Source organism: Silene latifolia, chromosome Y (genome assembly GCF_048544455.1).
Source record: "Silene latifolia isolate original U9 population chromosome Y, ASM4854445v1, whole genome shotgun sequence".
Classification (NCBI taxonomy): domain Eukaryota; kingdom Viridiplantae; phylum Streptophyta; class Magnoliopsida; order Caryophyllales; family Caryophyllaceae; genus Silene; species Silene latifolia.
Window position 1 is genome coordinate 96,243,413 of NC_133538.1, and position 23,065 is coordinate 96,266,477.

Consider the following 23,065-nt stretch of genomic DNA (forward strand, 5'->3'; position numbering starts at 1 on the left):
AATGAAACATATTAATCAATCAATCACAAACAATCTCAAATCAATTACACAATCAACTGAGTGGAGAAACCCTGCCTTATTCGCAAATCTGCAATCAACAACAACAACAATGATGCTGGAATTGTTCCTATACGAACTCGTCACCTAGCAAGAATAAACAACAATACTATATCACAAACCATACTAATCAACCTTTACCCCCATCCTAAACAATTAGGGCAAACCCTAAAAGACAACCACAAACTGATTAACAAAGCACTAGAAACTTACCAACGAAACCGATACGGAAAAACGGGATGTAAACTCACGATCGATCAACTAGCCTTGGAACTGATTAGGGTGATTAGAGGATTGGTAAACGTAGTTTACATTTTGTAACTGTTAATACGAAATATATAATCTCTACTCACCTTAATCAAACCGCGGAAATTAATTTCGTCAGACCGGGTACTCGACTCGGTCGAGTACCTGGGGTAATCGGCAGAGTATGACCTACTCGGCTGAGTATCTCACAACTAGGCCGAGTGTTTCCAAACCAGTAACCTATTTAAAAACACTCGACAACCTACTCGACCGAGTAAGGACTACTCTAAGCTAAGATAGGAAAACCGTAGTATTACCGGGGCTGCACAAATTCTAACCTCAACACCCGTTTCACATCATCATTTCCACAATTCCACCATTTTCGTCCCTTCTTCCTCATCTTTCCTCTTCCTCTTCTTCATCATCATCCATACCCATATAAAATACATTCTTCACAAACACCCCAAATCAAATTTAATAATTCTTTCAACAATCAGATCAAATCAAATAGAACCCAAAAATAAAAAATAATGGGTTCATGTTTTTCTACAATCAAAGTGTCAGGATCAAACAGCAACAATACAACGACCACCTTAACCGCCGCAAAAACCAAGAAAAACCGTCGAAAACCACCCACAACGCCATTAACAACATATGGAGTTCCGTCAAGAACATCTGGTGTACCAACAACAACAATTACCCATTATCATAATGATAAACATCGTAAAACTAGTAGTAATAATAATAAAAATAATTCAAATATTATTAAACTAAGAGAAAAAAAAAGTTCAAGACGACAATCTTCAATTCCTTGTGGTAAAAGAACGGATTTTGGGTATGGTAAAGATTTTGATAAAAGATATATAATTGGGAAATTATTGGGTCATGGTCAATTTGGTTATACTTATGTTGCTACTAATAAATCTAATGGTGATCGTGTTGCTGTTAAGAAAATTGATAAGAGTAAGGTAATGTTTATTTGTTAATTTGTTATATTTAATTTCATTTTCATGTTATTTGTTGTTGTAATTTGTATGTCAATTGTTTTTTAATTAAGTTTTAGGAGTTTTACTCTAATTAGTAGGTAAGTTAGTTAGTACTTATGTTCTAAGACCGTCTTAAGCTTACGACATAAATATCGAATTTTATTGGGTGATTGATGGTATTTTTATGTCAATTGTTTTTCGTAAAAAAAGTTTGGAGTTTTACTTGTATAGTACTTAATCAATGGTAAACAAATGATTAAAACAGATGAATACTTAATAAATAGTGTAATTCTTGTGTTCCAATCATTTGTTAGTTTTCATTTTATTTTAAGGTAAACAAATGATTGGAAGGGGGAGTACTTGGTAACTAGTGTGATAATGTACTCGTTCTGTTCCTATTATTTGTTTAATTTTTTTTAATCAAATAATTGGAAGGAGGTAGTGTAAGAAATATGGGCCTAGTACAATAATATATGTGAATAAATTATTAATTCGGTAATAATTGTATTTATGCGCTATCGTAAAGATTAGCCCAAATATATAGTGATCCGCTGCGATGTATTAAATACGGGCTTATTTACGTCTTAAAAAGTATGGGCCAGACTATTATCTAAGTGTAGATACCCATTAGAAACATGATGAGCGCATTAGACTAAGGAAACTAATAAGTCACATGAAGTCACATGGGTTATGGTCCTGGTAGCGCAGAATAACCTAATTTCCCCGCATCCCATCAGTAGAGAGATTATGTGTGTCTATTAGAACACCTAATCCGAAGACCGTCCCTTATGTAATCAGGTACGCTTCCGCTCTATAGTTACCGAATAATTTAATATGAAGTTTATGGCTATTAATCGAATGATTAAATCTAACAAGCGGTATCAGAGCCACTCCATATTAAATTATTTGGATCATTAATTAGGTTTTTAAGAGTTTCGGTGCCGTTGTGCACTAATCTGGTGTTCGTGTTTTGATTGATTCCAATTATGGTCCTTGTCGGCCATGATATGTTAAATTGAGTCAACATGTTATATATACTAAACTTGACTGCTTGCATGAATCAAGATTGTGCCCATGTTGATACCCATCAGCTAGGTTATGTGCTCATGCCTCATGGTCAATACTCGCCAATTTCAGAATGCATTTACGATGACTAATGAGTATAATTGTGTTCTTATAAGTAATGAATATGGTTAATTTTAGGCGCATGATGTAGGTTTGTGGGTAACTCAGACACCCCTATTATTTTCTTGGTAATCATGTGAAATTTTGATGTCGGCCAATGCCTGGGATATCCATCTTTTAGTTTTTGTTTCACTATGGGATAATATAAGGTTTAGACTTTCGCTACATGCATTACTTTAGTGAAGGGATAGTGAAATTGAGAAAATTTGGCATGACACTTTAAAATAGTGTTTTGATTATCATGAATTTGTTCGTAAAACGCACCAATTCAGTCTGTAATATCTAGCACAATGATTCTTCTATAGTGTGCTTATGTGTTGTTATATGACAATATGGCATTTATAAGAATTAATCCAATCAATTATTTAGCAATTTTGTGCAAAATTGATGTTGCCTCATTATAGTTGTCATATAAGAAAATTCTGGAAACTTCAGTCACAATTTGGTTTTTGAGGTGATGATTATTCTTCTTCAGTTTTGTTGTTTTTTTTGTTTATGGACAATTATGAGGCTGTCTTGCTCAGTTTTATGTAATTAGGATTCAGCTTAAGTAAAAGTTTGGTATGTCATTTGTGATCATCGCCTTGTGACTTTAAGACAAATTTATCCAGTAATTAGATAAAGACTTAATTTAAGAATCAACAAATATTGGTGATTGTTATGTGTATGATGCATGTCGGTTCGATTTGTTCCATATGATAAGTTATTCTTATCAGTTAAGGATAATTTATTGTTTCAAGAATTTGGTAATCATAGGAACAAAATTAATTGAATCGGATACGTGTTTGGTAATTTGACAAGGGAAATAAGGTAATATAGTGGTTGAAAGACTACTTATCACTAAAGTTTAAGTCACTTGTCAATTAAGGACTTGTGTTTTCAAATTTAATAATTGGCCAATCGGATTTATAATAACGGGTCTAATATTATAGATTGTTTGATCGACACAACAAGTTGCCAAAGTAACCTATATTGTGTAAGTTGAATGATTTAGAATATTATGACTATAGTGTGTGATTGAGTTTCATGCGGATAATGGTCGGCCCAAAGGAAGGCTATTATTTGGCCGAAATTCAGTCATGCTTGTGGTGGTAAGTATGTAACAATGGTAAGGTTTCTTTGTGAGTATTAAGTCGGCCCAAAGGAAGGCTTAATGTTTGACAGAAATTTATTGTTAATACTTGATCACTACACCAAGATGACCACTTACAAGTTAATTTTATGTCCAAAGACTAAACTTAATGTTGTGTTAGGTGTCTTGCGTTCATGGGGATGCCAATATTTGGATCTGATAATCAAGTTAAGGGAGTGTCGTTATGTTTATGACACTCATAAGGATTATGCCCATACAGTTTGTTAGGGTGAATAAATTCAAATTTTCAGTTTAGTGTGTGTAATTCATGCGAATAATGGTCGGCCCAAAGGTTGGCCATTATTTGGCAGAATTATATACACGTAGGGTAATAAATATGTGACGATTATTCGGATTTTCATGTGATTATTAAGTCAGCCCAAAGGAAGGCTTAGTATTCGACGTGAGTGTATCGTCAATATTTGATTACAATTACTAAAAATTAGTGTCTTTAACTAGTTAATATTTATGTTTAACAACTAAATATTAATTTTGCAAAGACACTTTAATTATTTGAATTTATTCAAAATATAAGGATATTGTTTTGTTCATTCGATTGACATTTATGCTCATTATATCTGTTATATTCGGTTACATTCTCAATTCGGATGAGAACATTTATTAAATGAATGGTAAGAGAATTTAAATACTTATTTTGGGCCGCGATAATCTTAACATTGCTTTAAGAATGTATAATTGCTACTCATAAGGAAAGTATCGTGTGGACTCACGTGATTTGAGGATGGAGTAGGGCATTCAAAATGCATTGCCTAGTGATTGTCTAAGGCAATATTAAGGAAATATTTAAGGACATTTTTCGGTTAATTCAGTTAATTAAGAAGTTCATTAAGAAGTTGCAAAAGTCAAAACTCAAAGAAATAACAACAAACATAAGGTTAGACTTTTTAGTGTTAGTTTGTTAAGAGTCTTGACACATGAGGAAAATCTAGTAACATTTTTTTAACGCTTGACGTGTCAGTAAAGTTAAGCTTCTCATTCTGGTTGTGTAAGGTTAAGTTTCTTATATCCAATCATGTTTGGTGGGTGTATCTGTTTTTTTTCACCCACATAAGGATATTGATGCAAGTATAACTAAGATCTGACAAGCCAAGTGATGATGAAAGATTCATCTATTTGGGGCAAGTCATCATCTGAGTTTGAGACAGTCAACTAATTTAGTTATCATTAATGACTTACTCTTTTATTTGTATGTGGAAATACTTTCGGTACCGCCTTTAGGTGGAAAGGGTTATTTTTCGTTTTCTTGTCTATTGAGAAATAATTAATTTTATGTTTTCCTAATTGAAATAATGATGAACCTATCATTTTTGATAACTTTATATAGTTTAGATTGGAATCTCTTTCAAGTACACTTGCATTAAAGTTCAATGGATATAAAAAAGAATTATGAAACTACAATTTCTCTTCGGTATGACACATTAAAAAGGAAATTAAAGTTTTGTGTCAAAATGAAATTGTTGACCCCTTTACTTCGGATATTCATATTTAAGGGTTAAAGGGAGATTAGATACCAATTTTTTTTAATGTCTCGTTATTAACATATATACGGAAAGGTGAACCATTCTACATCTAAATATTAATGGTTTAAATTATTATGTTAATTTGTAGACGGATCTTAGGCATGGATATCTAAATCTCATTTGTGAGAAATTTTAAGTTCTTGACGTTTTCAGTGATGATTTTTTGACTGAGTTATTTACTCAGTAAAGAAATAATTATGTCATCTTTGATCATAAGTGTAAATTAATTTTCAGGAAATTTCTAAAGTGTTCGATCTTGTATTTGATATTACACCGTATGAGGTTTTTTTAATATGGATGGTGTGGTATGTATACAAACAAGATCCTTAGGCCTGGTAAGGAGTGTGATTATTCATACCCTTTTACATATTACTCTAGTAATAAGTTATTAAGACTGCAGCTATTTTGGATAAAGTTCTAGCAATAACATTGACCATTTAATCATAGTTAAATAATTTACACATTTGGGTTGTTCAACTAATTAAGGTTGAGGTTTAAAAGCCATAAGGTTAATAGTTGGACTTAAGGACGGTCAATGACTATTTTGGTGGATAATACTTTTAAAGTTTTAAGGGTAATAAATTAATGATCCCACAATCAAGTTATTTAAGACGGAAATTATGGGGTTCTTTGAGGATATTGAGTTTGAGTGGGAGAAAAGGTTATGGACATTGTCTTAAGTCTTCTTATACAGGATTATAAGATCAATTTGGTTGAACAAACTCAAATATCTCAATAACCAATTCATTAGAAGATACACATAATAAGGTAAATACAACTACATTAATTACATTGTTTCTTGTATGGATAAAAATAGACAACAATGTAGTGACGGGCTAATTAGTTGTAATAAGAGTTAGATAATGGAATGGTAAAGATGATTTAATCGCCTTTTGCCAAACCATTGAAGGTCCCAACTCATATAAGTGGATTGATGCCATAAAGAAAATAAGTCATTTGATGAATGATGATATTTGGACTTTGTTCCATTACCTAAAGTTGTGAAATATATTGGTTTCAAATATCCATTTATTACCAAGAAGGGTGTAAAAGGTAATGTGGCAATCAGGATCATCGTGTCGGTATTGACTATAAGGACTTTTGGGCATATTCGGTTTTTTGGTTATATTGGATGAATGTTAAAGGTTTGTTTTCTAATGGTGACATTGATGAAACTATTCAGTGCAGTAATTAGAACTTTGATTCAATAGATTCAAAGTAGATTTTCTGCAAATTAAGGCAATTCATTTAATAAAGCTTTAAGTAAAGTTTTCCGTCTAAGAAATCTTAAATCTATTATGTTATCATCTTATTTGATCTAGATGAATCTGGTAGTTGATTGTAGATACTCAGGATTCAGTGGGAGTATGAAAATATTCAAGTTTTCTACCCTTTCAGTAAAGGAGACATATTTAGTCTCATTGATGCCCTAAAGAAAATATGTATTCAAAAAATACAGTAAGTCTTAATGTTTCATGTATTTAAGAAATATTTTATATACTTAGTTTGCACGTGTTTGGATATTGCGTACATTCTATAGTTTGACAGATATTAAGGTAATACGGATTAGGATCTTGGATCCACCAAGGCAGCTAAATATATTGTTTGTAATTTATATTTAGAACAAAACATTATTTATAGGAGATCGACTGAGGGTGAGATCAGATGGTACTTCGACTCCTAGTTGGTTATAAACATTTGTCTTGAGGCTGCGAATTCTGTACAATATTGAAAGATCACTTCAATAATTTTTGACAGATGGTATAGTTTCTAATAACAGTACAAACGATGTATAGTTTAAAGAACAATTCAGAGTGAAAATGTGTCAACTATACATGTTACAAACTCCATTTTGCGGATCCGTTTACTAAGGAATTACCATCCACGGTCTTTCTTGAGCTCACTGCTCAAATGGGTGTTTCAGTTTTAAGGAATTTCAGGTTAAGTGGGAGTTTTTCATGTTAGACACATTACAGATTATGGTTAGTAAGTTCTGCAGAAATAAGGTTTTCGGTTTACAGTTTCACTCTGTCTTATTTTGGTTGATCTCATTAAGGTGGACCAGTTGAAAATATGCATATAGGGATCACATTCGGATGCTATTTTCATGCTGCACTCCCATGCTCGATTCATGTCGTTGGTTATACTGACATATGTGACCATTGAGGGTCTTGCTACGACAAACGGGAGCAAAGGCCGCTTTGATCCTATGTTGGTATGATTGATGGACCGAATTGCTTAAGACGGTTGGATGTTTGATATCATTTTTGAGCTCATAAGGTTATATTGTAAATACAATTATCTGGTGTCACACATATATGAACATATTTGGCCCAAGTGGGAGATTGTAAGAAATATGGGCCTAGTACAATAATATATGTGGACAAATTATTAATTCGGTAATAATTGTATTTATGCGCTATCGTAAAGATTAGCCCAAATATATAGTGATCCACTACGGTGTATTAAATACGGGCTTATTTATGTCTTAAAAAGTATGGACCAAACTATTATCTAAGTGTAGATACCCATTTGGTTTCTAATGCATGATGGGCGCATTAGACTAAGGAGACTATATATAAGTTACATGGGTTATGGTCCTGGTAGCACACAATAACCTAATCTCCCCACATCCCATCAGTAGAGAGATCTTGTCGGTATGTGTGTTTACTAGAAGACCTAATCCGAAGACTGTCCCTTCAGGCGGTTCATCCCAACCTTTCGTTATGTAATCAGGTACGCTTCCGCTCTACAATTACCGAATAATTTAATATGAAGTTTATGGCTATTAATCGGATGATTAAATCTAACAGGTAGTAGTATTTATTGAGTGATGCATGGATATTTAGGATGTTTGAGTTTTGTTGTCCAAGGCTGAAGGGTCAACCTAGGGAATTCTATTGCTGGAAATACAACACAAATTCTCTTGTTTAATTTTGAAGAATGTTGTCTGAAATTAGTATATTTCAGTAGTTGTGCTTCAATTTTTGACAAGTGACTAAGGGGGCTAGTACATGGCGAGAGATATCAAAAATTTTAAATATCTTGGTTAACATTTTTGAATTTTTCCTACATTACCTTATTATTGCACTACTAGTTTGCCCCCTGAAAATTATCGCTCCCTAACTATTAATCCTGGTTCCGCTACTGGCTATAGTGACCACTGACCAGAAGACTTCAGTGATTATTATGAAGAAAATCGGTTAGGCTTACTGACAAATGCAGAAATTGTAAGAGGAGAATAAGATGGAATCTGATGTTTCATTCATGATCCTTTCGTTACCATGATGTTCGGGTTATATGAAGTGCTAAGGTTTCTAATGGAGTAATCTATTGACTTAGCTACTAATTCATATGTATTGGATTTCCGAAATTAGCTTATTAGCTTATTAGCAATAGTGCTGTTTATAGTTTAGTCTTACGAGCTGATTTTTTTTTTTTTTTTTTTATATGTATAGTTTATAATGAATTTATACTTCTCTGATTGCAGATGATTCTTCCTATTGCGGTGGAGGATGTTAAACGAGAAGTGAAGATACTGAAAGCCCTTACTGGCCATGAGAATGTCGTCCAGTTCTATAACGCATTTGAGGATGACAATTATGTGTACATAGTTATGGAGTAAGCTCTCAAAACTTAAGCTTTGTGATATGATGAGAAACGTCTATTTTTCATATATAAGAACTTGAAACTGTTCTCCAAATCGAACCATCACTATTTGGAACTTGAGAGAGTGCAGTTGATCTATTTTCAGCTCCCATTATCTTTGATCCCCTGAATTGTGCTGGTTTACGTATTATTGTTCAGTGTTCAGCATAAGCATACAATTTTGGTATTATATTAACTTATTTTTCTTTTGACTAATTATCGGATAACTACTACTTGCTACCAGGTTGTGTGAAGGTGGGGAATTGCTTGATCGTATACTGGCTAAGTAAGAAATTATTCAGTTTATAATGCTGTTCAAAGTTTATTATGGGTTTGTTGCTTATATGCTCAGCTAACATAATTTCCTGCGTGTCAATCAGAAGGGACAGCCGATATACAGAGAAAGATGCAGCAGTGGTTGTACGTCAGATGCTAAAAGTTGCTGCTGAGTGTCATTTACATGGGCTGGTTCATCGTGATATGAAGCCTGAGGTAGATAATTAATTAGGACCTACAACATTCGTTATTCCAGTTGAAAGAGCTTACAATGACTGATTTCCATGTATTTCTTATTTGCAGAATTTTCTGTTCAAATCACCCAAAGAGGAGTCACCTTTGAAGGCCACCGACTTTGGACTATCAGACTTCATAAATCGTTGTACGTACCTAATCAATACTCAATCGTTGAATACTTGAATGTGTAAACTTCTTTTTGTGCTATACTGCCATAGATTTTAGATGACCAATATCGCCTATAACTTGAAGTCTAATTTGGTTTACAATCGTTTTCTTCTTGTGTGTCTAAAGTGATTGACAAGGGCAATTTTGATGTGATGGGGCTTGAACCGAGATCATGACTCATGAGTACAACGATTATCACCCTTCAATGAGTTAATCAACCAGCTTAGGTGAATCGTAGTAGTAGGGATCCAAGTGCTTTGATTGCTTGATTCTTTCGTGCCTGTCACTGGCATTTCTGGTCAAGTCTTTATTGCAAAATTCAAATGCTGAAAGGCAAAATGTGTATTATTGCAGCGAGGAAATTCACTGATATAGTTGGTAGTGCCTACTATGTTGCTCCGGAAGTATTAAAACGGAAATCTGGACCAGAGTCAGACGTCTGGAGTATTGGTGTCATCATGTATATATTGCTTTGTGGGAGACGCCCATTTTGGGACAAAACTGAAGATGGTATATTCAAAGAGGTAGATGTTTCTCTCCTCTTTCTAAAGCCTTATATACTACTCCGTATTGGTTTGAAGAAGTGCGTTAATTTTTCTTTTTACTGTAATATTTTATGAAGAATCAAGATGGCTGCAAACAGAAATCCAGACATTTTTTATACTCTAAATTTGACGAACTATCAAAATGGGTTTGCTATCAATGTTATCAGAAAGGATCCACTAATTCTTGCATCATTTTTAATCCGTATTCGGATCATTAATGTTTAGGGTTTTCTATGTTTTTGAATCTTTTTAGTTTACTTTGCTTGTTTTCATTGCTTGCCTTTATATACTTAAATTTTTGGTCTTGCACTTAACGGAAAATGTTTTCTCGTTTCAGGTTTTACGTAACAAGCCTGATTTTCGACGTAAGCCATGGCCTAGTATAAGCAACAGTGCAAAAGATTTTGTGAGGAAACTATTGGTGAAGGATCCTCTTGTTCGCCTTACTGCTGCTCAGGCATTATGTATGTCTCTGGTCTTCTCCCAATAACTTAGAAGTTGGAACTATGTCTTATTTCCGGAAATGCTGATATAGTCCTATACTGTATTTACATAATATATGATGTCTTTTTAATAGTTTAATATACTAATCACATTTTGGCTTAAAATGCCTTTTCATGTTTCTAATCTGAGTTTCCCTTTCGTTCCTGTTGTTTGGACATCACAGCACACCAATGGGTCAGAGAAGGTGGAAACGCATTGGATATTCCCATTGACATATCAGTTTTGCACAACATGCGGCAATTTGTGAAGTATAGCCGTATGAAGCAATTTGCTCTAAGGGTATGAAACATTTCTTCATCAATCTTTAAACTAGGAATATAAAATATGATGTGTTTTCCCTGTATCTCTTTAGTTAACACTTTGAATTGCATTGATCAGGCATTAGCTAGTACACTTAATGATGATGAGCTGGCTAATCTACGAGATCAATTTGATGCAATTGACGTGGATAAAAGTGGGACCATAAGTCTTGAAGAAATGAGGCAAGCACTTGCTAAAGATCTTCCATGGAAGCTAAAAGACTCTCGTGTTATGGAAATTGTTGAAGCGGTAATTACAATTTGTTTGTCCTGCATTCTCAGTCTCAAATTCACGTTTTCTTTTACATTTTTACTTATCCTCATATGAGACGGCAAGGCTGTCTAATTCGATATGCGATACGAGATTAATAGTGTTTTTTATGTAGTTTTTTTACTTGTAAACCAGCTCCATGATAGAATACGCTCGAACTGATTCGTGTTTCGCTGGGGATTGAGCGAAATCAATAACCCTGTGAAACGATCTCATAATAAATCCATCACAAGACTGACTCATTGTATGGGGTTTCATGATTTCAGTTTCTTAGGACATGGGTGAGTCTTGTAGTGGAGTCAGGATCGTTCTCCAATCGTATTAATACAAGACCGTCTCTCAAGGGACTACTTATTTCACATTTCCTTGGAGTTTTTGTACGTCAAAGTTTTTTTTACCGAACAAACTTTGAGTGACCTTATCTCTTGGTCACAAATTCCAAACTCAACAATTTTTTTTTCAAGTCGTAGTTCTCGAAAAGATAATGAATTTGAAAAAAAAAATCGTCACTTTATGAGCTCGAAAACACGAGCTATAGCCTCTTAAAGTTTTCCGGATCAAAAAATTGGGTATTTCGGGCAAAACATCAAAGTTCAAGGGCACCGCGTGCATTTTCCGTTAATTCTATTGTGCTTGCCTTACTGCAGATTGACAGCAACACTGATGGCTTTGTGGATTTCACCGAATTTGTGGCGGCGACTTTGCATGTTCATCAATTACATGAGCTTGACAATGAGAAGTGGCAAGAGCTGTCACAAAGAGCTTTTGAGAAGTTTGATGTTGACAAAGATGGATATATAACCCCTGATGAACTCAGAATGGTAAGTTTATAAGTTTTCGGCTACCATTGTATTTGTCTCGTATCTCAGACGTGCCAGAGTCTCTTATATTGTGAATTGGTGGCCGGTTGATGTTATTTTTGATGCAATGAAAACTTTATTTTTTGTTCTCTCCATGCAAAAGCATTATCTATTGTTTCTTGCATTTAATTGTGTATTCTTTTTTAAATGAAAACAGCACACAGGCTTGAAGGGATCAATGGAGCCACTTTTAGAGGAGGCCGACATTGATAAAGATGGAAGAATAAGCTTAGCCGAGTTCCGAAGGCTTCTGAGGTCGGCAAGCATGAGCTCACGTATTGTAGCCAGTCCATCTTGTGCAAGGAACTCAAGGAGACACTGATTTAAGTTTAGATCGACACAAGCTGGCATTGTTCAGGCTTCGCAAACTAGAGACTTAGTGTGCAGCCTATGAGTTTCAGGACTGAATTACATGGTCATGACTCATGAGGGCTTTGGTTTGGCGACGAGATATGTTTGGGGCAAGAGACGAGCTCAATCGCGTTGATATCGGTGTTTTACACTTTCTCCCCAGAATGGGCCTTTGGGCCGAATTCGGAGGGATGTACCTTTTTGGTGGGTTTTCTGGGTCTGTGTTGCTCCAGTACAGGCTGTAACTCTGTTAGGGATTGGAGTACCGTGGAGTTGATAATACTAAGAAACGTCTGTGGACTCTGTGATTGTTTGTGGAAGTTGTAAATTGTAAAGTGGTGAATGTGTCCGAAAAAGGCGACAGGAAAATAGTGAATGTTCATAGTTTGCGTGGTAAATGAAAATGTAACAGTTTTTCTTGTTCTCTGTTGTAGTTCTTTCTGTTACTTTGATTTCAGATCCTGGATTGTAGTAAGATGGTACGCGAAAATGGACAGAAGGTCCGCACTCATAAAGATGCGAAGGTAGGGGTTACCCATCTCGAGTACATGTTCCCCGACCTGTATGGCTGTACGCACTTGCAACACTAATTGGCAAGTATTCAATCACCCACGACATGTTAGAACATGCAAACGAGCCGGGCCGGGCCGCACCCAGGGGCGGATTTTAGGCTAGTTGGGCCGGGGCCCGGCCCACCCTGACCCAGGACCTTAACCCAGATTTTTAATAGCCGATTGCTGAAATAATTAATTACTGCTTAGCATTTATTCATATATATCACGCACAAATGTTAACAGTAAATAACTAATTAATACTTCATATTCAATTTTCTCATGCTTATTTTTGTTCTTATAAATCCTAAATGTAAAATTTGAGTAATTAACTCAAATATTTGAAAAACAACATACATCATTTATAGTTATATACTTTCCTAAAACATTAATCTTGTGTGTGTGTAGTTAAATTATGAAGCAATATATGATATTAAATTTCTCTTATGTTTCAAAGGGATCTCATTTGAAATTTTGAACTGGAAAATTAATTTCTAAAACATTGTTTTGCCATTTTCAACGAGCTTGTAAAATGAGCGAGATATCGACTACACAAGTTAAATGAGATAATCAAGGGAATAGACCTTAAACTTACGAAGGTAGCTAGTTTTCACCCTTATTTCATGAGAACATTCTCAATGCACCTTACGAATATATAAAATACTAGGTGGTATCCCACGCTTCGCGCGGCCTGTTTGAAACTTTTATTATTAAAATTGAAGAAAAATAATATAATTCATATATGACATTTAATATTTTTGTTTATAAATAAAATAAATTAATCTTTCTCAAATCTTATTTTTTTTTTTAGTTTTAACTTCAATGTATTAAAATAAAATACATGCAATTTTAATTATACGGAGTAACTAATAAGTGATAATTAGTTATGCATGATCAACGTTATATAAATAATTTTGTAACTAATCAAATATCATACTCCCTCCTATGCGCAATAAACTTCCTCTTTCATTTTGACACAAAATTAAGGAAACACATTATCCCACCATATAAATAAATTTGGACCACACAAATACACGACCCCACCATACAATTAAATTTGGACCACACAAACACTTACCAAAAAAGGAAATAGGAACGTTATTGTGAATAGACAGAAAAAAGAAAATAGGGAAGTTTATATTGAATAGAAGAGAGTATTAATTATAATAAAATGTATTTGAATAATGTAACAATCAACATCCAGTCCTTAAATTAGATTTATACTCCAAATTAGTTAATCACAACAATCAATCAATACAATTCCCTTATGCAATTCTTCCCATCTCTATAACTCTAACATGGTATCAGAGCCTCTCGCTCTTGAGACCTAAAACAAAAATTCCGCTGCCCTGCCGGTGGGCTAATAATTTACATCGCTCACCGGCGGGATTACTAATCACTTTTTGCAAAAAAAAAAAAAAAGAAAGAGAAAAAAAAAAAAAAAGTTTATCATAGCCGATCAACAGGGGTATATTGCAAAATTGAAATCATACGTTTAGTATGAAGAGCTCTTCTTCATATATTGATGTGTTCATGGGAGCATATTAGCCCACTGTCCTATGGTTATATCTTCCAAGTTTATTTTTCTCAATTTGAATCAAATAAAATATCTTTCTTATCTCCAAGAAAAATACAAAAGAACAGGATCTCTTTGATTCCTCTATTTCGAAACTCGATTAATAATCTTCACTTTGTTCAAGGTGGTCCAAAAACTGACTGGCGAGTTACGCAACTAAATCACCATGATGGTGGTTCAAATCTATTTGGAGTTCGAAAAGCTTAACGTTCTCCAGATCTTGAAATTGACGGATAATTTTCCGTTTTATGATATTTGTCAGGTTCGATTAGGGTTTCTGCAAATTAACTCATACTTACTTTCGACAAGTCCGAAAAAATTAACGTTCTTGTTCGAAAAAAATTTTCTAGCGAGTCTTATACTCGTTTATCTTACCAACCAATATATGTTCAAAATGATGTGAATATAATTATAGGCACTTTTCAATTTTTTTTTTGTATACCGTGTGAAATTTATGGAGCAAACATATCAGGTCCAAACTAAACTTATTCGAATATTTTGGTTGTGTCTTGCATGTGCTATGTATCAAACATAGCTATTAGAAATTTGCACATTTTTTTTAAACAACTACGGAGTATATATAATGATGTTTAAGATTTTACCTATAAATAAAATAGGTTGAACATTCTCAAATATTATTTTTTAAGGTTTAAATTCAAAGTATTTAAAAAATACGGAGTAACATATAAAATATTTAACTAAAAGTAATATCTAGTTAGCCATAATCAATGTCGTTTTATACTTAACGTATACATATTTAATTGAAACTATTAAAGAAAAATGTAATATGTTTTCTACTTTTTCATCTCATTTATAGCACACAAATACTATCCTACAACCAGTTCTATACTAGTATTATACAACTGACTCAAACTAAGTCAATATTTGAAAAAAAAACAAATCCTAAACCGACCAAAATCAAACGTTAAACCTCTCATACTTTTCTTAAAAAAACATTAATTACTCTTCTATTCATCATGAAAAAACATAAGCAATTGATAATAACAGCAAGAAGAAAAATGTTTCTAACAATATTTTTAGGTAAATTTTGACATCAATTTGTATATTGACATGTATTTTTTGGGCATTTTCTAAGATATCGAGTTTTGTATGATTCTTTCCGAGCTTTCGAGTAAACTTCTTGAGCTCTGTAATTTTTGTAGCCTTGTATTATTTTTTTAAGTTTACAAGTAAAAGTTTTGAGCTTTTGAAGATATATTTCGAGCTTGCGAGTAACTTTTTCGAGCCGTGTAAGAAACTTTACAAATTTCATGAGCTTACAAACAAAGTTTTCGAGTTTCGTATGTATCTGAGCGCAATGTTATGAATTATTAATAAATCTAAGTTCACATAAGCATGACTTCGTGGTTTGACTATGAAATATGATTTTTGGAATCCATTTTACGAAAAAACCCTAACTTACATAATAGTTTCGTAGCTTCAAAAAAATGTAAGATTCCGAGTTTTAGAGTAAATTTTCCGAGCTATGTAAGAAATCTTCCGCATAAAGTTCTAGAGCCGCGTAAATTTGACGTATCTTCCGCCGGAGATTGTAACTATTGACTAAATCGTTGATTTTTTTACAGATGGAGAATTAAAAATAGTTGAAAAAATGAATTGAGGGAGAAGATGATTGAGTAATTGGAGAAGCAGTTAGAAAAATAATATGGAGAGAAGTTAGAGAGAAGCGGAGAGTTACGTTTAATTTGTTTTGTAGGTTACAAAAATTATAAGAAGAAAAAGACTAAAGTACCCTTAGTTGTATAATAGCACTATACAACATGAGGTATAATCTATTAACTGGTTTATAGCACTATTGTACTTAATAATCATTACTTTTATTTTGATTATTCGAATGCACTCGTGATCACTGCGTACATACATACTCGTTATCACATTACTTAAACCCTCACAAAAAAAATCTCATGTGTATTTAATTTGTCGCAATATAACTTTTTCATTTCCACACTATAAAAGCTTATCTTTTGAAGTTAGCTTTAAGTTTTGTTTGTAATAAATACAAGGGTTTCTTTGTCAAGCACTACCATTAAAAAAAAGTTTTTCCCAAACACGACCTTAAAAATTTTTTTTGTAAAACACAACCTTTAATAAATTTTTTGTTGTCAAACACGACTTTTTGGCTGAAAGACTTAACATTTAGCAATGGGGTAACTTTCAATCGATGTTTGGGATTGCAAACGTTGTTTGTTTGAGGTTTTCTTGGACTCGTTGGAAAGGTGGAAATACAAGCTTTCCATGGGTTATCAACACGATGGTCAAAGGTGGCCATATGTGAGGTCTATTGCTGTGTAAAGTAAGGCTGGTCAGAGAGATTAGCGGGTGGTCGGAGATTTTTAGTGGGTCTTTTAATGAGATTATGATGCTTTGGTTGGTCTGAAATTTGGTATGTAGGTAACGGGGAGTGCAAGGTAGGTCTTATTTATGTTGTTTGTGATGGTTGTTGGTTGCAAGTGGTGGTTCGAGGGGAGTTAAGTTGGAGGTAAAAAACATTCAAAAGAATGTCAAAGTAGGATTTTTTTTTGCGGGTCAATTCACTCACCTCAAACCACCACTTACAACAAACAACTACCAAAAACAACACAACTACGACCTACCTTACATTCCCTTATATCTATATACCAAATTTCAGATCAAATAAAACATCCTAACCCCATTTAATGACCCACGAAAAACCCTATAACCACTCGTTTTAGAGCTAGCCTCTCCAACCAGCCTTACTTTACACATCAATATACCCCACATAAGGCCACCTTTGACTATCGTACTGATAACTCCTGAAAAGCTTGTATTTTCACCTTTGCAACAAGTCTAAGAACACCTCAAACCGACATCGTTTGCTATTTCAAACATTCACTGAAAGTTACCCCATTGCAAAATGTTAAGTCCTTCGTCCAAAAAGTCGTGTTTGACAACAAAAACTTTATTAAAGGTTGTGTTTTACAAACTTTTTTTTTTTAAAGGTGGTGTTTGGAAAAAAACTTTTTTTGAAAGGTTGTGTTTGACAAAAAACCCTAAATACAATGACTCTTCCAAATATATTTTTCTTGATGGATTTAATAATCTAGGTTTTATAATTTTCTTAAATTTTTTTTACGTAAATGTAAAGCATTTTGAGGCACTCACTTTAATCATCTATGCATACCAAAATATTTCATTAAATATAATGAAAATTATACTCTATTGAAAGCATTTTTCGCAATAAACGCAATGATTTATATTTTAGAATTTTTGTCAAAATAGTTTTTTAATGATTGAAAATTAAACCACCATAATTATTTGATGTAATTTTATAATAACATTTATTAAACTATAACTAATACTTTGCAGAGATTTATGCTGCATTTATTACGTTTGTATTTAATGATCAGCTGTAATTAATGATGGTAAATAAGGTGGAAATGCCACGTAGCGCATCCACAGCGTTTCAACCCAGTTATATATATATATATATATATATATATATATATATATATATATATATATATATAGTCAAGATCCGGTGAGAACGAACACTCGGTGAGAACGAACTAAATACATTGTCATATACACTTTTTTTTATACCAAATTTCAGATACACTTTCTAATATCGTAGGTACGCTATTTACATGAATTCTATATACACGTTTCAAGAATGTAGATACACTTTTTTCTGTTATAGGTACACTTTTTACCTAGATTTCTATACACACTTTTTAAGAACGTAGATACACCGTTTATCTTACTAGGTACACTTTTTACAAGATATGATTAACGTATCCTATATTTTAATTAATGTATCTAATAGTATTTTTAATGTTTCCGAAACAAGTGATATGAATGATTATACATCACCGTACGGTCAACACCCACAAATCGAAACTGTTGTTATTCGAAAGATGCAGAAACAGAAGGAGAATAGAAATACCAGATGAAGATGAATTATAAGCGATCAGAAAGAAAAACCCGAATGTAGTGCCATGGTAGAAGACGAAGAGAAGAGAAGAGAGTTGTATTTTCTGTGTGTAAAATGCTGTGAAGAGGATCGAATTTATAGTCGAAAAGGTTAGTTACAGGAGCCAGAAACTGACTCCTGAAACCCTGCCACAATCCGAGTTAGTGGGAGTAAGACTCTCCCCACTAACAGTCAGTTGACTGACTTATTCAACTCAGCATACAAAAAACACAGCCCAAAACAAAACTCGGATCCGGCCCAAAAAGATAGGCACAGCCCGCCGCAGGCGATTGCGAAATCCCGAATCCCGAATCCCGAATCCCGAATCCCGAATCCTGAATCCCGAATCACGAATCACGAATCACGAATCCGGATCCGGGCCGGGCTCGGGCTCGGGCACGGCGCGCGCGCGCGTGTGCGAGCTGAATTAAGCACCTCGCAAGGCTTCCACAAAAGCCTCCCTTGACCCACTAGTGATATGGTAAGGAGGGTGGGTATATATAAACCCATAAAACTTCCTTTTCCTCACCAATGTGGGACAATTGGAAACACTTCAAAGGCAAAAAAGCCCCTATATTTTCCAACAATCCCCCACTAGGGGCGCCAAAGATAGAGAAAGAAATTTCTGGGTATAGGAAGGATTGGATACTTAGGTATCAATATCTTTCGATTTGAATTGACACTTTAGTGAAATGAGGACACAACTTACTTACAACGAGAGAATATCTTGCGATTTTAATTCCTAGCTGAGCTTCGGTCGATACCCCCCACAACGCATATCATACCTTCAGATTAAGATCGTTCCGCGAAAGTGCAACGCGCTCTTTTAGAGCAATGCGTTTAACTTGGTATTGGCAGATATGTTCACAGGACTTCTTATAGTCTTGTGATCATCACACCTACATAGGTGGCTCAAGTGCTTCTCAATAGCACTTCTCACATGAGTCATTAAGGACCTAAGTCCAACCTGGTGTATGATTCATCAAGTGCGTCTCAAAAGCACCACCATTAAGGCTATGAATCATACAACGCCATAGGAATAGAAGCTTTAAACCTAGTCAAGTCTCACTCTTGACCTAAGGACTTAAGCCCCATTCCCCTCGACGTATCAAAGACTAGTCTCCTAGCCAGCCCTTTAGTAAAGGGATCAGCAAGATTGTTTTCGGACTTCACATAGTCCAAAGCAATCACTCCGTTGTCTTGGAGTTGTCTAACTGCAGCGTGCCTTATTCGAATGTGTTTCTTCTTTGAATTGTAGACACTATTCTTTGCAACACCAATAGCAGTCTGCGAGTCACAGTGTAGGGAGACCGGTGTTAGCCGTCCGCCCCACACTGGTATATCAGCTAAAAGGTTTCTCAACCATTCAACCTCTTGTCCTGCCAACTCAAGAGCTATGAACTCAGATTCCATGGTAGAGCGTGCGATACAAGTCTGTTTAGAGGACTTCCACGATTAGCACCTCCACCCATGGTAAAGACATAACCACTAGTATAACAGATCTCATCGTTACCTGCAACCCAGTTCGCATCACAATATCCCTCTAACACAGCAGGAAATTTGCTATAATGCAAACATAAGTCAGCTGTTCCTTTTAGGTACTTTAGTAAACGACGAAGAGCATTCCAGTGTTCATTACTAGGGTTATGTGTATAACGACTCAGTCTACTAACTACATAAGCAATATCTGGTCGAGTACAGTTCATTAAAAACATCACACTACCTAGGATTTTAGCATACTCTTCTTGGGAAACACTCTTGCCCAAGTTTTACACAAGGATATACTAGGATCATAGGGTGTTCTAGCAGGCACATCATCAAAGCAGTTAAACTTTCTCAACACTTTTTCAACATAATGAGATTGACTTAGACAGATTCCATTGGGGTTTCGGATGACCTTAACTCCTAGGATAACATCAGCTTCTCCTAAGTCCTTCATCTCAAATTGTGATGACAAAAAATCTTTGGTTCTAATTATGACCTCCAAATTATTACCAAGTATTAACATGTCATCAACATATAGGCATATAATTACACAATCAGATTTCATCTTTTTTGAATAAACACATGAATCAGAATTGTTAACCACATAGCCATTACTTATTAAAGTGTTGTTAAATTTCTCATATCACTGTTTAGGTGCTTGTTTCAGTCCATAAAGAGACTTGTTCAGTTTACACACTTTACTCTCTTGACCCTCAATCACAAAACCTTCAGGTTGAGACATATAGATCTCTTCCCTTAGTTCACCATTCAAAAAGGCAGTTTTAACATCCATCTGATGTATAACAAGGTTATGAATAGCAGCTAAGGCGACAAGAGTCCTAATAGTCGAATTTTGGTCAAAGGAGAGTAAGTATCAAAATAATCAATACCCTTCTTTTGTGTAAAGCCTCTAACTACAAGTCTAGCTTTGAACCTCTCTATTGTACTGTCAAGTCTCATTTTCTTTTTAAAGATCCATTTACTTATAATGGGTTTACTACCTTTAGGTAAATCAGTCAACTCCCAAGTCTGATTTGACATAATAGAGTCAAGTTCACTTTTAATAGCATCTTTCCAAAAATTAGCATCAATGGATTCCATTGCCTCACTATAGGTTTTTGGGTCATCTTCTATTAAAAAAGCTGAAACAAACTCATCACTAGTACAAACAGTGTATCCAAGTTCAGATAACATAGTTGTATCATAATCATCACCAAAGTTCTTTGGGCATCTAGGTCTTTTACTTCTTCTAGGTTCAACAGGAACAACAATAGATGTGCTACTACTACTAGCATGTGAAGACAAATCATGAGATGCAAGAGATAAACTAGGAGATGGTATAACAGTTTTCTGAAAGGTAAAAACATGCTCAAAGAATTCGGGATCTCTAGCCTCAGATATAGAACGGTCACTCAAAGAGATAAATCTATAAGCAGAGCTATTTTGAGCATAACCTATAAACACACAATCATAGGTCTTAGGTCCAACGGTAGGTCTCCTAAAATCAGGTAAACCCACTTTAGCTAAACACCCCCATACCCTAAGGAAGCTCAGGTTAGGAGGATAGCCCTTCCAAATCTCGTAGGGTGTCTTATCAATTTTCTTATGAGGTACACGGTTAAGAATGTGACAAGCTGAAAGAATTGCTTCCCCCCACAAATCGTCAGATAGGCCAAAGCTTAAAAGCATAGCATTCATCATTTCTTTTAAGGTTTTATTTTTACGTTCAGCTACACCATTGGATTGGGGTAAGTAAGGTGGACTAGTCTCATGTATTAAACCGTTTAAAGACAAAAAGTCGGCTAGATAACTGGATTTATACTCACCACCTCTATCAGACCTTACCCTTTTAATTTTCCTGTCAAGTTGGTTCTCAACTTCATTCTTAAAGTTTATAAAAGATTGTTCTGCTTCATCTTTGGTCTTAAGCAAATAGACACGGGTGTATCTAGAACAGTCATCTATAAACGTAACATAATAATTCTTGCCACCTCTACTTGCAACATTTTTGAAGTCAGCTAGGTCGGTGTGAATTAACTCAAGAAGACTCGTGTTCCTAGTAGTCACGGGTTTACTAGGCTTCTTTGTAAACTTAGCCTCAACACAAATTAGCACATTTAGAGAATTCTTGACTCGTCAAACTCGGAATTAAACTCATAGTTCTAAGTTTTTTTAATATAATCCACATTCACATGACCTAACCTACCATGCCAAATATCAATAGACTCGGCGATATAAGCGCGGAAGAAGATGCAATATTATTAATAGCAGATTCGGTGTTCAATAGAAAAAGACCCCCAGAAAGATAACCCTTGCCCACAAATTCCCCATTACGCGACATTACCACCTTGTCAGCCTCAAAAACAAGTTTCAAACCAGATTTGTTTAACAAGGCACCAGACACAAGGTTTCGATGCAATGAGGGTACAAATAAAACATTACTGAGAGTAAGTGTTTTCCCCGAGGTGAGTTTGAGAAAGATCTTGCCTTTGCCTGTGATCTTTGCAGATGAAAAATTACCCATGTAGACGCATTCCCCATCAAGAACTTCCTCGAACTCAAAGAAATAAACCCCTATCGGCCACGCAGGTGTCTCGAAGCTCAAGTATCCAAGACCCATTCAAAGAACATTACCCACCAGTTAGCTTCCACAACCACAACCGCAATAACATCATCGATCACAAGAACATTCGCCTCGTGATTTCTTCTCGAGCATTGGTAGGCTTTGTGCCCGGGTTTTCCACAGACATAGCAGACAATAGGACCCTTAGCAGCTTTCTGAATCTTAGGAACTGGTTTGGTATGCTTCTCTGGACCGTTCTTCTTAGCAGGACCCTGGTTCTTACTCTGACCAACCTTGGCCTTACCCTTACCCTTATATTTCTCAGCATTAGACGGACCACCAGACTCAACCGGATTAGCTTTAACAGCAGCTACAGCAGGAACAATCACAGATTGACTAGCAAGAAGGTCTTTAAGGCGATTAGCCTCCTCAGTCCTCATATGTCCTATAAGTTCTTTAAAGGACAGGTCTTTCTTTTTGTGCTTAAGTTGGTTTCGGTAATCAGACCAGGAGGGAGGGAATTTCTCTAGCAGAACATTAGCTACAAAGATATCATCAACTTCTATGCCCTCATTCACAACATCAGCACATAAGTTTTCATAGACATGGACTTGATCCATGATAGGTTTCCC

At 34.9% G+C, this 23,065-nt stretch overlaps 1 protein-coding gene across 1 annotated transcript; it reads left to right on the forward strand.

Annotated features, from left to right (window-relative positions):
* Positions 1 to 661: 661 nt before the first annotated feature.
* LOC141626735 (calcium-dependent protein kinase 18-like) lies at positions 662 to 12,724 on the forward strand. The gene is made up of 11 exons (XM_074440404.1): positions 662 to 1,271; positions 8,638 to 8,768; positions 9,040 to 9,081; positions 9,176 to 9,287; positions 9,375 to 9,453; positions 9,831 to 10,000; positions 10,359 to 10,485; positions 10,689 to 10,804; positions 10,904 to 11,074; positions 11,743 to 11,916; positions 12,113 to 12,724. The coding sequence occupies exons 1-11, from the start codon at positions 834 to 836 to the stop codon at positions 12,275 to 12,277; spliced, it is 1,725 nt and encodes a 574-aa protein (XP_074296505.1). The 5' UTR covers positions 662 to 833; the 3' UTR covers positions 12,278 to 12,724.
* The last annotated feature ends 10,341 nt before the right edge of the window (positions 12,725 to 23,065 follow it).

What these genes read in the sequence shown, in the direction of transcription:
- LOC141626735 (XM_074440404.1), top strand. Translation starts at nt 834, where the DNA reads ATGGGTTCATGTTTTTCTACAATCAAAGTGTCAGGATCAAACAGCAAC. An exon ending in TATGTGTACATAGTTATGGA is followed by an intron (nt 8,769 to 9,039) that starts GTAAGCTCTCAA and finishes ACTTGCTACCAG; the next exon opens with GTTGTGTGAAGGTGGGGAAT. An exon ending in TACTGCTGCTCAGGCATTAT is followed by an intron (nt 10,486 to 10,688) that starts GTATGTCTCTGG and finishes TGGACATCACAG; the next exon opens with CACACCAATGGGTCAGAGAA.